Source organism: Archocentrus centrarchus, chromosome 3, assembly GCF_007364275.1.
Source record: "Archocentrus centrarchus isolate MPI-CPG fArcCen1 chromosome 3, fArcCen1, whole genome shotgun sequence".
In the NCBI taxonomy this organism is placed as follows: Eukaryota; Metazoa; Chordata; class Actinopteri; order Cichliformes; family Cichlidae; genus Archocentrus; species Archocentrus centrarchus.
The window spans coordinates 6,846,414-6,863,572 of record NC_044348.1 but is presented as its reverse complement, the minus strand read 5'-3'; the positions used below and the strand labels follow the sequence as shown (position 1 = coordinate 6,863,572).

Genomic DNA, 17,159 nt, shown 5'->3' with positions numbered 1-17,159 from the left:
GCAAGCATGCTGCATCTTGCCACTTTCACACCTCTACCCTACTCCTGTCTGTATGTGTTTGGCTCACATACTCCTCATCTTTCTCTCCTGCACCCTTTCTGTCTCTGCCCCTCAGGGGTTTCAGTTACATCCTACATGCTCAGACAGTTGCACAGCTCACCACGTCATGCACAGGTCTGTGGTCACAGATTAAAGGGATGTATGTAATGGGGTGGGCGCTGGTGTAAAACTGCAGTGCCAGAAAATCCCTGCCAACAGTGAGAAGGCGGCAGTGTGATGGCGAGCTGCATTCATCAGTAACAGAAAACATTTACTGTATTAAGTGTCCTACTGAGTTAATAAATTACTCTCAGGATTTCCTTCGTGTTCAGCTGTTTGTTCGTGCGAACTACTCTGTGTTCCTGCATTGTTTGTTTACTTGCCACTTGGAGAGGTTTCTGTGGCACAGTTTCTGATATTTAAGCTCTTGAGGTTCTCATTTACACTGACGCAGCTAGAGCTTTGGATTTTGACTGCCACAGCATATTGCACCAATAAATCAAATTGTCATTGAGATATTCACAAAGCATGCAGCTATGTTAATGTCACAAACAGGTATCTCTAGGGATAAGTGATTAAAAATAGTCGCAGAAGATTGGTGTCATGTTTGGGCATGTTGCTAAACTAGAAATACAGATTTTCTGTTTAGTCATGAAATATATTGGTCATTATCTCTAGGTGTTTTAGCATGTATCAGATAGTTACAGTCATATCTGTATGTTTGTCCTAACTATCAAAGAAATGCACCAGAACATCGTTTTTTATTTAATGGTTAGAATTCAACTCAAAATTCACAAAGTTCATGCACTAACAGGAACTGGCATTTCCATTTTGGCTTTATTATGCACACGTTCTTACTAGTTGTATTTCACAGAAGAGAGCAGGGACTATTTGGCATTTAAGCATCTTCAGTGGTTGCTGTCCTGTCCTGGTGCTTAAAAAATGTCATTAAGTAAATCATTTGAGAGTAAAACCTGCACCTTGATCATTTAAATGCATCTGCCTATCTTATTCTTAATTGTTTGTTCATTTAGAAGTTGCAGGGGCTTGTAAGGTCCTCTTAAAGTTTTCAAACAAAAATGACCAAAATGTGAAACAAGCCTCGCACACACCTCTGCAAATATATTGGCAACTGCGTGTTTAATATTGATGTTGATGGTGGCTGGTTAAAGTGTGCCAAGAACATATCCCCCACATCATTACACCACCACCACCACCAGCCTGAACTGTTGACACAAACAGGATGGATCCACACTCCCATGTTTACGCCAAATTGTGACCCTGCCATCCAAACGTAGAAATCGAGACTCAGCAGACCAGACGACATTTTTCCAATCTGCTGTTGTTGTTTTTGGGGAGTCTGTGGAAATCGTAGCATCAGTTTCCTGTTCTTAGCTGACAGGTATGTGTGATATGTGTTAGAGATACAGCCTCAAAATTGTGTTACGATATATCAAGAAAATTTGCGATGATATTTCTGATGATGATGGGTTTTTTTTTGTTTTTTTTTTAATCTCAAGTGGTGAAACAAATTTATTGTTTCCACCTTTAGCAGGAACGGGTTTCCTGCATATTTTGCAAAATACTGTGCTTTGTTTGTAGCTCCTTTTTAAGTACTAAATTATCATTGGAGGCTGATGTGTACAGACACGGACGAAATTGTTGGTACCTTTCTGTTAAAGAAAGAAAAATCAGAAAGGTCACTGGAATAACTTGAAATTGACAAAAATAATAATGAATAAAAAAATTATTGAAAATTAACTCATGAAAATCAGACGTTGCTTTTGAATTGTGGTTCAAGAGAATTATTTTAAAAAACAAACTAATCAAACTGACCTGGACAAAAATGATGGCACCCCCAGAAAAGACTGAAAATAAGTTGACCACATGTTAAACTAAGGTGTGTCCTGTAATTAGCATCACAGGTGGCTTCTAGCTTGTAATCAGTCTGTTTATTTAAAGGGTGAAAAGTAGTCACTGCTGTTTGGTATCATGGTGTGTGCCACACTGAACATGGACCACAGAAGGCTAAGCAGAGAGCTGTCTCAGGAGATGAGAGAGGCAATTATTGACAAGCATGTTAAAGGTATAAGCAGTAAAGACCATCTCCAAACAGCTTGATGTTCCTCTGACTACAGCTGCACATCTTATTCAGAAGTTTAAGGTCCACAGGACTGCAGCCAACCTCCCTGGACGAGGCCACAAGTGGAAAATCTATGACAAATTGAACTGATGTATAAAATGAATGGTAACCAAAGAGCCCAGAACAACTTCCAAAGAAATCAGAGGTAAACTCCAAGGTCAAGGTACATCAGTGTCACATTGCATCATCAATCTTGGTTTGAGCCAAAGTGGACCAAGGAGGGACACCACTGTTGAAAGCAAATCATAAAACACTGAGACTGGAATTTGCCAAAATGCATATTGACGAGCCACAAAGCTTCTGTGAGAACGTCCTTTGGACAGATGAGACAAAACTGGAGCTTTTTGGCAAATCACATCAGCTCTGTGTTCAGACACAAAAATGAAGCATATAAAGAAAAGAACACTGTGCCTACTGTGAAACATGGAGGAGGCTCGGTTATTTTCTGGGGCTGCTTTTCTGCATCTGGCACAAGGTGTCCTGAAACATGCAGTCTGGAGAAGGCCCCTCTCTCTTAGACCTGAGACACCTGGAACAATTCGCTCACAAGGAATGGGACAAAATACCTGTTGACAGGTGCAGAAGTCTCGTTGAGAGTTACAGAAATTGCTTGATTGCAGTGATTTCAGCTCAACCTTGCTATGTGCAAAGATGCACTTTTGCATACCTTGGTTGTAACGAGTGGTTGTTACTATTACTCTTGCAAGCCTATCAGCTTGAAGCAGTCTGGCCATTCTCCTCTGACCTCTGGCATCAGCAAGGCATTTCCCCCCAGAGAACTGTGGCTCACTGGATATTTTCTTTTTCTGACCATTCTCTGTAAAGCCTCAAGATGGTTGTGTGGGAAACTCCAAATAGACGAGCAGTCTCTGAAATGGTCAGACTACCTCATCTGGCAAAAACAACCCTGCCATGTTCAGAGTCACTTAAATCATCTTTCTTCCCCATTCTTCTCCATTCCATAAGTTACTGTCCTTTGATAATTTTCAGCACAAAAATGACCCATTTGCATTGACAAAGTCAGTGTTTCTTTGCTGAGCCCCTGTAAAAACAAAATTAATTGGATGATCCTCATATGTTCTGTTATTCAGATGAATTTTGGAATGGATTTTTGCACAATTTTTGTTTTCACATTGGAGGCACACTAGCAATGAACCTCTGAGTGACATTTTTAAGCAGAATGCATCCACTCAGTTCACTCGTGTGCTGCATTGATATTGACTGAACAAGACTTCGAGTTAAAGCTCTAAATGGGAAAAAGTTCTGGCTGCATTTCTGAATGCACATTTCCAATAAAGTGTCAAAGGTTTACATTTCACGACTTAATGTCTGTGACTTCACAGATGCCTTTTTATAATCAAGGTGATCCCTGTAGTGGATATCATAAACCAGACCGTAACTGCAGTTTGGCATTGAACACAACTATCACTTAACAGATTGGCGTAAAGCTTTATGTTGTGATCTCAGCTTCAGTCTCTTATCAGATGACCAGTCAGATATTTCTCGCTGATGATTTCATCTGTGAGGTTATTGGAGACCCATTAGTCTCGCCAGGGGCTGAGAGAGGCAGGAAACTGAGGTGTTGGAAAAGGGATGGAACATCTGAGCTGAAGATGACAAGAGTCTCTAAGTGACACATTACCAGGCAGCCAGAATAATCTGTGCAGACAGGTAGAAAGTCCTAACCTGTCTTATCCAGTGTCAGGTGATGTCATATTCCCTAGGTCACTGTGTTAAAATAGAAGCTTTAGCTGAATATTGAATCAGCAGCACCTTGTATGAAGGTTTAATGCTGGCTGACAAACCTGTTTGTGTTCTTTTTGCCTCTTAATGTTTGCAGTTTTGTACTAATTAAAAGCATTACAGAATTTTTTTTTTTTTTTTTTCCCCAGCTTCTGTGTAAACCCTTGAAGCCTCACTGTGGTTCCAGTTAGATCAGCCCTAGTCAGTCATGCCTATCATCACCAGTTTTCAGAAGTTATTTATGTGAATGGGCTTTTTATTTGGTGGAGATATTCAGACCAGCAGATAAACATGACCACAGTGAGGTTTTATATCTTTGGGTATCGATTAGGGATCCACTTATCCAATATTTGGATGTTCTATCGGTTTGATCCTGACTCAAAAAGCTGGATCATTGACAGTAAACCGATCTGCAGCCAATTCATTCAGTTCAGCTATCTAAGCCAAGATATCCGTATCAAATCAGAACTGGAAAGACTTGGATTGGTCCATCTCTAGTGCCTATACAATCCAATGCCAGTGTCAAATTGATAAGCTGTATTCCTTATTGTGAGGAAAACACTGGGAGTCATTCATTATGCATAAAGCAACATCAGGGTCAGCTTAAGCACCAAATGAATACATTCATAAATATAAATTTACTGATTTTTTAAAATTTATTTATTTTTTATTATTTATTGCTAAAATGCTAAATCATATTGTACCCCAGATAAATACAGTGAATAAATAAAACCTATTATTCTAGTGTTATTTCAACTCAGTGAGAGACATGAGGCTGCTGCATACGTTTATTTACAGTCAGGATTTTTTTCTTCCCTCTTACACATGGTGTGTAAGAGAAATATTATTTGAGTTGTATTACACCAGTTCTTTTTTTTTTCTTAATGTTCCAGCAACTAGTTTGCAACGTGCCATGAAGGTACTGCTTTTACTCTGCAGCATTGTCTACTCAGTTGTCACATAGTCAACCAAAGACCCTCTTTTGTGCAGGGAAAATTTTATTATTTTTACTACTTATTTGTAGGAGTTTCCCTTTCAGAGGGTATTTAAAGGAATCATACAGCTGCATACAACTAAGGTTTGTGGCAAGCGGTGCTGTTTGCACCACTATTTAGCACTGAAGAAGAGGAAGAAGCCCTAACTCTTTTCTGCATGGGTGTCATTAATTAATTGGAATTAATTAATCACAGATGTCATTCAAGCTGCTCCTCTGGTGTTAGATTAATCGCACTGCCATGCAGTCTGCTTGTTTTCAACCTGTTCATTTCAGTAAATGTAAACACTACCAAGTCCAAAGTCATGGAAATGCGGGGGTGTTTGCAGAACACCCAGTTCTTCATGGGTAGATTGTTTTTCTCAATGGCAAAACTAATGGATCAGTCCTGGAAGGCTACACCCCTGCTTTTCTGTAAGAAACTAACAATTTTTAAGAAGTAGGTGTCAGTATCACCTGAGTATTGATAATTTGGTTGGATGACTGCTACATTTACGTCAAAGAGTGCTCAGACTGTTATAAACAATATGACAATATCTCTAAATTACCCAAAGCATTTTATTTGTTCTGTTAAAGTTTCAGGCGACACATACACTGATACTGATAAGTATGTGTCAGCAATTCACAGTTTGAGATATGAAAGTAAAGCAGGAAGATACATTGACATCATGTTGACGTCATATGTAACTAGATATTGTCATCTGTGGTAATCATCATCCTTCCTGCTCTTAAAGGAAACTGTAAGCTCATTAAAATGTTTGACTGCTCTGCTCAAGAAAATGAGAATCACATCCAGAAAACTTTAGTTTTCTCTTCACTGTTCTGTCTGCACATAATTCAGATCAAATATGTTACAATGGCACAAATAATAAATATATCATTAAATACTGTTGATCAGCTCTCCTTGAAAGACAGGGGCTACTGCGGTGGCACCTCTTGCTTGCTAACAGCCCTAATATTAACTAGTACATAAACAGATTCCCAAACAAATACACACAGAAGCGCACACCCATGTGAGATATTTACGTGACCGATGTATGCGATGGCTAGGTGCCATTTTGGCGGCTTTGTCTCCATGCAAGGGCGAGCAGCTTTCGTAAGTTGACACCTGGTTCTTATGATATGACATGTCATGTGGAGGAGGTCTTTTTGCATGTTTGTGGATATCAGTTCTGCTCTGTTAACGCCAGTCTGGCAGCGGGCAGTAACACGAGCCCACGAGGAGCTGATGCGGTGTGTAAATTAAATGGGTCTCCTTGTATCCTGGCTTCTTTACCGTGGGCTGCTGTCTATATGTTTTTTGTTTTGTTTTTTCTTAAGTATTGTTAATTTTTTTTTTTTTTTTTTTCCCCCATGATGTTTTACTCAGTTAGTGAAAGTTGTGCTTTTGAAGTGTATTGGTGAAACTGAGGAGGCACTATAGGCGTAGCTTTTGGTGGGGCTGCAGTCACAGACGGTTGTAAAAAGGCTGTCATCTAACCTTGCTACCGTGCAGCGAGGATCACGGGGCTTCGGAGCCACACCACCCTGTTTAGATGGATGGGTTAACAGCAGCTTTTGGCCCTGTAGTGTCCTTTGAGGGTTCAATGCCAAGACCATTTCAAAATGTGCAAACCATAATCCCTCTCTGACATTAATATTTTCAGATGGGAGGCAAGCAGAGAGTGTGGTGGTGGGGTGGCAATGTAAGCGCGGTCTTTTTGGCTGGCCTTGTCGCATGCTGGCAGTGGTGATAGACATTAAAGCCATTACTCATGCTGGAGGCATGTCCAGAATGTATTCTTAGCCACTGTCTTCCTATCAGTCACTACAGAAAGGTTGGAGGGTCAAAAAATAAAGAGGTAACCAGTCTGCAGGCCTGTCTGCACCGCTGCTGTTTACCAGGGAGGGGGTGATATTTTAAACCTGCGAGAGTTCACATATTTACCCCACTGAGCCTGACTGACCTTGCCATTTGGTGGGGTGAAGAAGCTGGAGACCACTGATAGACAAGAGAAGAGGCAACGAGAGAAGCCCTTCATTACTACTTGACGAGAAAGTAGCTTTGAGTTTGTTTTTTCCAAACAGAAGACAGCAAGAAGAGTACCAAATCAAAAGAATATTGAGTTGAGCAGAAGGCTTAGGAAAGAAGGGGACAGCACTTGAGGGAGGTGAACGGTAGCCAGGCTGAGTTGACTTCCCCTCAGAGGAGGAGTTGCAGTTGCCGGCCAGGGCAGGTCCCGGGGCTGGCAGGGCTGGCCCTACTGCTTCTCCACCTCTGTTCCTTTCTCCTCTCTCACTCCTCCTTCTCCTTCCTTTAACAATCAACTAAACTGCTGTGCAGTGATGAACTTGCCGGAAGAGCTCATGAGCAACAGAGGAATGCTTCAAAAATCTTGGCAAATGAACTTTTTTGCCGCAAGTGAGAAAGATTCCTGAGGTTAAACCTTCCATAAGAGGACCTCCCCTGCTTTATAGACTCTCACCCTTCTGTCTTCTCATCCATTTTTTTTTTCTTGCACTCACTGGTTGAGTGCACTGAGAGACTGAGGGGATTTTTGTACTCTTGTTTTTCTCTAGTTTTGCTTTTGTAAGCCAGAAAAGTGGCAACTTTTTCAGTAGCACGGTGCAAGGACCAGCTCCACTCACCCAAGATGAGCCGCTGGCTGAAATGCACCTCCATGCACTTTGTAGGTATTCATTGCCAGTAATTGTACTTTGTCACCATGTTTACTGGAACTATGATTTCATGGACGATGCAACTGTTACTGAAAGCTGTGCTTTAACAAAGTGGCAATGTAGCGACAGAATTCTCCTGCTGCATTAGAACAGCTCACTGCATACACACTGCTTGTTTGAATCTTGGTAAACATTATAATTTGTGCTTGCTTGTTCATGTGTTCTCTTTATTTTGGCTGTCTGTGTAAAGCACCACATTCTTATCAGAAGCTTTAAGAGTACTCTGTTCCCATGCTTTGTAGCTATAACTCATGAAGCATTTAGTGCCACTGCAGTTCAGCAGATTCTTGGCACATTGAGGTCTATTCTTGTCTGTAGTAATAGCTGAAAAGGAAAAATGACACTGCTGTTATGTCTGTTACTTTTTGTGTGTCAGAAATGGACTTTGTTCTACGTGTGCATGTGCCAGGGTTGAGTTTACTATTGTAGCTATTACTGTCAGCTGTTAAACTAACCACAACCTTGGTAAAAATGTTTAGTCAGACATGTCTGATAGTGTACTATCATCCTTGACAGAACACAGACTGGAACAAGTACGATGATCGGCTGATGAAGGCAGTGGAACGTAGCGAGGTGGAAAAGGTGGCTGCTGTTCTCAGCAAGAAGGGCATCATCCCCACTAAGCTAGACGTGGAAGGACGCTCTGCGTGAGTAAACACACGCGCATGCATCTGTGTACACACGTGCATCCATGCACAGTATTGTGACGTGATCTTCAGCAGCACGCACACGTGAGACATGAACTGTAGTATAGTGAGATGATTGTGTACAGATAGAAATCGCTGAAACGTTTGTGTGCTGAGTCCAGCATGGATTCTCAAAGATTTGTAAATGTAAAACCAGCAAGAAGAATTGCAAACATTGTGGTGGTCTCTCCACCGCATGACGTTCCTGACCCCTGTTTTCTTTTTTGCCCCCCCCCCCCCCCCCCCCCCCCCCCCCCCCCCCCCCCGATGAACCATCTCTAGTTTCCTTTACAATTGGGTCACTCTCACTCCAAAATTTCTTAAATAAGCACCAAGTACCCCTGCGTGAACCTCCAAAAAACCAGTATCCAGCTGATTCAGCTCTCCTGAAAATGAAACCGATTTGCAGTTACATATTATTATGTCTCCATGTTTATATCCAGAAATTTCCCTTCTAGTTTCCCTTTGACTGGAGGTCAGTGTGGGAGTTAGTTTAAAGAATGTCTGTGGACACAAGGCTTGACCACATTGGCCAGAGGCTGTTTATGTAGTCCCTACAGGAAATGACTCCCTGCAAATTCAGATTAGATCCAATGTGATGCTCGTAACACCAAGTAATACATTTAGACCCAGCTGCAGGCCATTACCACAATCTCTTGACATCTTGGAAGAGCGGGTTTTATATTGAAGCTTTTTAAGTGAGAACCTGAGATTTTCAGGGATTTTTTTTTTAAATTGTAATTTATTTATTTATTTTTAGAATAGCTAGATTTACACCCTGCCAGGGTTTCATTTAAAGAAGAGTTTAAAGGGGTGTCAGTTTAGCTCACTGGGTTGAACCAGCTGTAATGCTGTAAGGCTAACGGAGAGGCCCGGCCCATTCACTGCTTGTCTTCCACTGTTCTCTTCCCAGCTTTCCTGTCTTCTCGCCACTTTCTTAATGTGATAAACTGCAAAAAAATACACTTTAAAGAAAAGTTTAAACAGAAATGTAGGGCAGTAAGTAATGTGAAGGAAGTAGGTCAGTCTGAAATGTGTATGAGGAATTCTCTGATGTTGCATCTCTGCCGTCCAAGACCACACACACGTCAGGTATCCCAGACAGATGTTTTATTTTAGTCCTATTAATAATAATGGGTCAGCCTTAAAAAAACAATACATTGACCTGTTTTAAAAAAAAAAAAAAATGAAGTACTTTGTTTTCTTCCTAAATTTAACCAGATTCCAACACCAGCATTTTGGGCGGCCAGGCGCCCTCAGTTTAATCCTAGATATATGAATAAGTCACTCGTCTCTGGCCCGTGCTTCACGTTTATTTTGACAGAGCCTTTGTTAAACCGTAAAACTCTGGAGCGCCAGATCCCAGACTGCAAAGGTGCTGGGTATTTTCAGCAGTGTGTGAAATTCTTTTGTGGCACCACTGCATAGACCGATGTGTACATGCATGCGAATAAACAGAATTATACACACAACCTGATAAATGCCTGGTCTCATAATAAGGTGCTAGAATTTATCTGAACTAAATCCAGAACGACAGCCTGCAGAGGGAAGTTGTTTCCAAACACAGTCATGCTTATCGTTTGCTGTTCCCCTGTGGGCACATAGATCAGAACTAGTTAACTATAAAATGAATGAATGAATATCAGTGAGGTTGGGGGGGGGGGGGGGTCATGCTTTTGCCACGTCTACCCAAAACAAAAGTGGACCACAACTGCAACTCAGCAAGGCTCGCTTATAGTTCACTGGGCCACACACAGACAACATGTGCCTATGGTATTCTGGCCTTTGCAAAAGCCCACAAAGGAATGTTGAATGGTGATTCTTTATAATCATGGACCTCTGTGGGGAAACTAATTACAAGCTGTTACCCTCAGTATATCATTTGGTGTGCCCTGGATTAGCCTCACTGTGTACAGCTAATGAATTCAGCCCTAAGTGTTTCTATCTCGCCGTCCAGCTGAGTAAACAGTTTGCATCTCTGCCATGGCTTTAACTGGATCTCAGTGTGGTAAGCCCACCCATCACTAATGCTCGTTCTGTGCAGTCATGATATCTAGCTGACAATAGCCTAGTGGTAAAAGAAGTCCTCATGACAGCATGAGCATAGCACTAAAGACACTCAGTTAAACCCACACACAGACCTGGCACACAAAATTAATTATTCACTCAGTGCAAGTGTTTAAGTATAACTATTGTAAGCTCTGCCTTTCACAGTTAGATCTGTGTGAACTTTATGATACACTAAAAGTACTGTGCAGTTTTATTTTAAGTTTTGTTCTGAGTTCATACCACCTTGCGTTTACAGCAGGTGTTTTCCCTGACACTAAGCGGTCCCTGTCATTCTCTTTGTTGCGTATTGCATGCGTTCTCCTGTTCTCATCGTCTGGCTACCAGCCAACGAGGTTGACCTCTTCGTTTTGATGTTATGGATGTTGAGACTTCTCACTGCCGTTAGAGGACTTTCTCAAAACAAAGTGCAGCAGTGAATGTCTAAGCTTGACAGAAACGGGTAGAACAGAATATTTTTGTGTACACATATCAGTGTTCACTTTTCAAGTAGAGGGAGCTAAATGTAAGATACGAACATGGACAGAGTGGTGCACAGTTTGGCCTGCTTTAGCCAGTTGTGTTTTGACTGTTGTGTCCTCAGAGAGACACTTCGTCACACATGGTTCAGCTAGCATCATGCTAGGGTTTGATAGGAACAAGGAGGCTCTTTTAAAAATAGCAGCCATATCCAGTAGACTGACAACCTGAAAGCTCCCCGAGGAGCAGATGTGAAAATGAAATATGCTCTGATCCATTAGTCTCCAAAAATTCACCTCTAACTGTTTCACTGAGGGCTCCATGTATTTATAGTCATTTCTTTGTGTTTGGTGAACATCAGACATTATTTAAGATGGATTTTTGGTATTTTTGCCTTTATTTTAATAGTGTAGAGGCAGGAAAGGCCCGATCTGACAGATTTTCAGTCTGGAACGTCTTAGCTTTGAGTTCCACTTGCTGTCAAAATGGTCATCACAGAAATGGGTAAAATGCACTCCACCAGTTGAAGTTTGCATTTGTGTACCTTTAACCCTGTTCTGAAGCATTCCTTGACTTGAGGAAAATGTATCCCTCTAACTTGGATAGCTTTATTCTGCTCTCTGTCTTCTGTTTGCGCTGGAGAGGTCAGGACTCCACTGCTCCACAGAGGAACAGCATCTCCTGGCCATCAACACGGCTTTTAATACCCACGCCAGCGTTGAGGTGACAGCCTAGCTGTCTCCTTGGCAGATAACTTGGGGTTAGTGTATAAACGGGTTCATGTGTCTTGATGGGTGACAGACTGAGATTAGTTTACACACAAGTGCTTCGCAGTCTTGCATGGAGACTAGCAGCAGCACTGCTGTGGGTTAAATTGGACAAGTGGAGCTGGAATGTTTCCAGTTGAAGGTGATGATTAAAGACATGTTGGCAAACACATGCAGTGGGAAATGGCTTAACTAAGCAGGCAATTAACAAGGGAATATGCACACTTTGTAGCAATCACACATTTAACAGTCTCATTTCAACCTGCACCTAACCCCAAACCTTTCAGCCGAGTCACATGGTCCTCATTGGTAGATAGATTTGGATCATTTTTTTGGAAATCCCAGTCAAAACATTTGGATGGTACTGTAGGTGTTAATATTTTGTGTTCAGGTTTAGCAAAGTGTTGTCATAAAGTTGAACTTAAGAATTTCAGATGCTGTTTCCAAGTTCTAAAAGGAATCTTAAATTAATTGGAAAATATGTTTTAGGTTAGTGACATGTCTAGTAATTCATAATATTTGCCATATATTCAATATTTTCTGCAGGTAGAAACACTTTCCCCCCCTTCCCTGCAAAATGAGGATGTTTGTGTAGCTTATAGTTGTCAGTGAGACCTTACAAACCCTGAGGGTTTTTGTTATTTGCTTTGAGAATGCTGATCCTGCTGATAGCATGGAGCCAGGCATCAGTTTGCACCCCCTCTCTTGTCTCTCAGTTTTACCCTCTCCCCCATCTCTTTACACCCTATCACGTTTTCACTTGCCCTTCTCAACTCTGTGCTCTCTGCTCTTTTTCTATATACAGTACCAGTCAAACATTTGGACACACTCACCCATTCATTTGAATGGGTGAGTGTGTCCAAATGTTTGGTTGGTATTGTACATCTCACCCAGCTCTGTCAGTCTTGTCTTTTTTTTTTTTTTTTTTTTAATTTATTTTTATTTATTTTCCATCTCTCTTGGTTTCCAGGTTTCATTTGGCTGCAACACGAGGACACCTAGAATGCCTCAATCTCATCCTGGGACACAATGTTGATGTGACTGCGACTGACGCCGCTGGTAAGTTTGGGTTAGAAGAGAAGAGTACCTCATTGCTGTATTTGTATTTTATTGTGTTTCTAATATATATATATATATATATTTTTTTTTTCCACTTCCGTTATATCAGCTTTATTAAAAAAAAAAAAAAAAAAAAAAACAACACAGACCATGCCTTGGACTCGCATGCCGTATCAGCAATGGCATTTCCACAGGATGACACTGTGCAGAAAATTGATCTTACGAGTCATCTTTTTGTTATAAAAACACTACAGAGCACTGAAAGTGTGTTCCTTTAGAAAATGAAATGAACTGATCCATTCTTATTTTTAGAAACAAAATCTACATCTTTTTTATTCATTTGACAGCATCTCACTTTATTCATTTATTGGCATCAAATTAGCATTGTCACCGTTTCTCAAGTAACAATGGCATGCTTAGGCCTCAGTCACAATGCTTAGAGACTGATTGGTGACGCCAAATGTGTCCCCAACCAATTGGCTAGCAGCTGTTGGAGGTTGCTGAGTGTTGCTGGTGTGAAATTGGTCACAAAACAAAATGTTTGCTGTATGGGTGACTGCTGCATAAAAGCAATCACAAAAATGTTTTTGGTACAGCAAACATCTTTACAGGTTTTACTAGGTCTGACCTAATAATATTACTATATCACTTTGCAGTCACATTAAATACAACCATGCACGCCTCACGTCTAATCAGTTCTGTTCCTGATCTGCAGTGAGATTAACACATTTGTTTACGATGCATTTTCAGTTACTGCTCATTCAGAAAAGAGCTCTCTCTCTCTCTCTCTCTCTCTCTCTCTCTCCCTCCCTCTAAGTCGATGTTCTTGCGGTGGAGTAGCTCAGCACCATTCAGCATACACACTTACAGACCTTGCTCATAAAGCCGTGCTATGGTTTCCATGCCTGCAAGTATACAATGGTCTGCTTTGGTCCTAGCAATGTAAATATTGTCATCAGATGGTGACAGCAAGGCTCAGTGCAGACTTGTCCACAGAGCGACTGATGCAGAGTGTACGTAACCTTCAAAAGTGGGGTTACACTTAGCAAAAGGTAATGCTGGATGTGTGCTGGAGTAAGAAATGACCCAATGCTGTTACTTTCCACAGATTGATGAAAACAGTAATCCTGTCTCGATAAAGGGCTTAACAAAAACTGTGAGGAGAAAATTACAACTACTACAGCTACTGTTACTGCAGTAATGAAACGGCTTCAGTCTAATTTGACTGAAAAAGGAGTTAAAGTAAGATAAAGTACACGTTATATTTACAAAATATTGTAAATATAATGTTATATTTACAAAAACATTTTTTCTTGTTTCTAACTGTTGAAGCCCTGTATGCAGATAAAACAACACAGTTGCTTCTTTAAGAACAATTCATTGTGGGTACACCGCAGTGACATGCCCAGTAAAGATTTAGGCACAAGATCAGTAGTATGTGTAGCACGGGATGGGGGTGGTGGTGGGGGGGGTGCTGCATGTTGTGGCGTGTTTCTTGAAATATGCATACATGCAAACCCTAGACAGTGAATGGACTTCATTTTCTAATTGCTTCGTTTGTCTCTTTCAGGTAAAAGTGGTCTTCATCTAGCTTCAAGAAATGGACATTTTCTGTGTGTGCAGAAACTCCTGCAGGTAAAGTGCAGCTGTGGAAAAAAACATACCATATGACAAAATAAAACTGCATATTAGGTTGTTATTTCCTTTTTTTTTTTTTGCCCATGTTGGTGTGTTCTGTATCTCTGCACTTTACTATCTCTTGGAGCAGTTCAGCCCCCTTAAATTATTATTGCCAAACAGCTGTGGCTGCTGAGCCCACTCCGTATCGGTCAACGGTAGGCCTTGTTGAGTCACTGTGGCCCTCTGGAGGATTTACGTGTTTACAATAAGGTGGCTCTCTCTGCAACATTGTGCCCTCATAGTCTGGTGCCCCCTCTCCCTCCAATATCTGGCATGGCAATGATCTAATGGAGGTTGTGGCTGTTGGCAGGGGGTTGTCAGCACTGTTGACAAGCCTACCCTCCTGCAAACCTGCCATCCATTCTTAGTGCCGTCATCGCACCAGACATAGCAGCTGGATGCCCAGCCACAACTACTGTCTCTCCTCCGTCAGCCCAAACCATCATGGGTATAGGATATCCCATCTCCAATGCGCTACCTTCGGCTCCCATTGCCACTCTACCCCCCTCTCCACTTTGTCATCTGAGCATGCTGCTAATTTTTGGCCCTTGTTGCTAGAGAGAGTGGAGTTTTTATAGTGTGTGTGTGTGTGTGTGTGTGTGTGTGTGTGTGTGTGTGTGGGGTGGGGGGTGGGGGGCAGAATGCGCTGGCAAGCTTACCCAGCAACATCAGGCTCCTGTTAGCATAGAGTCCTGAAGTCTTTCATAGCAGGCCCTCATCACCACAGCAGTACAATCACCAGAGTCCAACCAGCTGACTGACTGTGTAGAGATGTCACAGGCATTTCAGCGCAGCCCCACTAATATGACCTCCCTGCTGTTGCCTTTTAGGTTCCACTGGAAATAAATGATATTTAGGATGCTACTGTTTTTATGTAACTTCAATATGGAAACCTATTCAAACCACTGTTTGCCAGTGAGAAACTGAGTGTTGTCTACTGAAAACATTTTGTCCTATATAGTTAGAATTGTTTACTTGGATTGGATTACAGCCTTTTACCCTCTTAGCGAACTTTAGAACAGCTCTGTGCTGATATACTTTCCTACATTAAAATCAGTCTGTGCTAACAGACATGTTATGTACAGTGTGTTAGTTTTTTTTCATCGTTCTACTATATTTTTTCCCATAATTGAAGTTTTCAGTATGTTGACTTAACCGATTTATTTTGCACTTCTGTCCCATCCTCTGTATTTTACATTATAGTGATACTTTTGTGTTAGTATAATAACTTCTAAATTTTCTTCATCAAAATGTTTTTAACAGCACAACTGTCCAGTTGGAAATGTGGACCTGCAAGGAAGAACTGCTCTACATGATGCTGGTAAGATTATTCTAGGGCAAGGCAGGGCAAAGTTATTTTATGCAGCAATTAATTCACATTTGCAGTTTAAAGAACTTTACAAAGAGAAAAACACAAAGAATAATAACAAAAAAAAGTGGCAAAATGAGGAGTTCTTTGCTTAGTTTAGCAAACAGTTGATGTATCTGAGAAAGGGGAGTGGATTTCAGCAGTGGGTAGTATAATGACTAAAAGCCAATTCACCATGTTTTGTTTGAACTCTGGGCACCACCTGCTGAGCAATCCCTACAGATGTGAGAGGCCCATCAGACTTGTACGGCAACATACAGTGTTTAACAAATTTATTAGACCACCTGTCATAAAAACAAGAAATCCCAGTCTTATTCCAAAAATAATAAAAATGTGCTTTACTATTTTTTTTCTGTTTTTCTGTAAAAGAGTAAATTTAAAGGTTTACAGATAACAGCAATCTTATATTTTCTTTTTAAAAATATAATTTATCATGAAGCGCTTTCACATACTAGTGGATTAACCATCACAGAAACATAAAAAATGATTTTGATAATTACTGATGCTGTTAATTTAGGGCAGCTGTGGCAAAAACCTCACACTGGGTGGTGGTCATATGGACGAACTAATTGGGCCACACCTCTTAATTTGAATTCAGGTGTTTTCAGTGTTATTGCCACAGGTGTATAAAGTCAAACACCTATCCATGCAGTATGCCTGGATACTGCATGGATACTGCTCTGAAGACCTCACTGAATTCCAGTGTGGGATGCCACCGTTGCAACAAGTCAGCTCATGAAATTTCTTCCCTCCTAGATATTCCACAATCAGCTGAAAGTGGTCTTATTGGAAAGTGGAAGCTTTTAAGAACCACAGCAGCTCAGCCATGAAGTGCCAGACCACATAAAGTTAGAGTCGGGTCGCTGAGTGCTGAGGCGCATAGTGCATACAAGTCACCAACACTCTGCTGCCTCAACAGAGCTCCAAACCTCCTCTGGAATTAACATCAGCACAGAAACTATGTGCCGGGAGCTTCATGGCATGATTTTCCATGACTTTAGCAGCTCCTGTAGGTGGCCCAGTATTTAGTCCATTTAGCGTCTCTATATTTTGGGCTCAGACTAGAGACTTCAAGAAAATAAGTCTGATTTCCTATAACAGGAAGTTGTTCAAGGGTTTAAGTGCGCTCTCATCTAATGTTGACATGACACCGCTTTATTCTAGTTCCAGCTCCACTGCAATATAGTGCTCAGTGTACTCTAAAATGCTATTCTAACCCATTGTAGTCTGACTCTATTATAATCTACTAGTACTGACAGCAGCAGCAGCAGTAGATTATAGTAGACTACTATCCTGGTACTACTAGATTATAGTTGTACCAGGGTACAATAGCATTAGTACCCTGTACAATAGTAACTCTAATGTAGCATAATCCTGACTGAAGTCTACTCAAGTACTCTACTCTACATGAATACACTCAGATCTTACTCTACTC

At 41.1% G+C, this 17,159-nt stretch overlaps 1 protein-coding gene across 1 annotated transcript in view; it reads left to right on the top strand.

Moving 5' to 3' along the window:
• uacab (uveal autoantigen with coiled-coil domains and ankyrin repeats b) overlaps nt 1–17,159 on the top strand; it is a 44,661-nt gene that overhangs the window by 16,442 nt on the left and 11,060 nt on the right. Inside the window, exons 2-5 of the mRNA XM_030726376.1 lie at nt 8,154–8,284; nt 12,587–12,675; nt 14,246–14,310; nt 15,619–15,676. Coding sequence (XP_030582236.1) covers nt 8,154–8,284; nt 12,587–12,675; nt 14,246–14,310; nt 15,619–15,676 — 343 coding nt within the window. The remainder of the gene's footprint in view (nt 1–8,153; nt 8,285–12,586; nt 12,676–14,245; nt 14,311–15,618; nt 15,677–17,159) is intronic.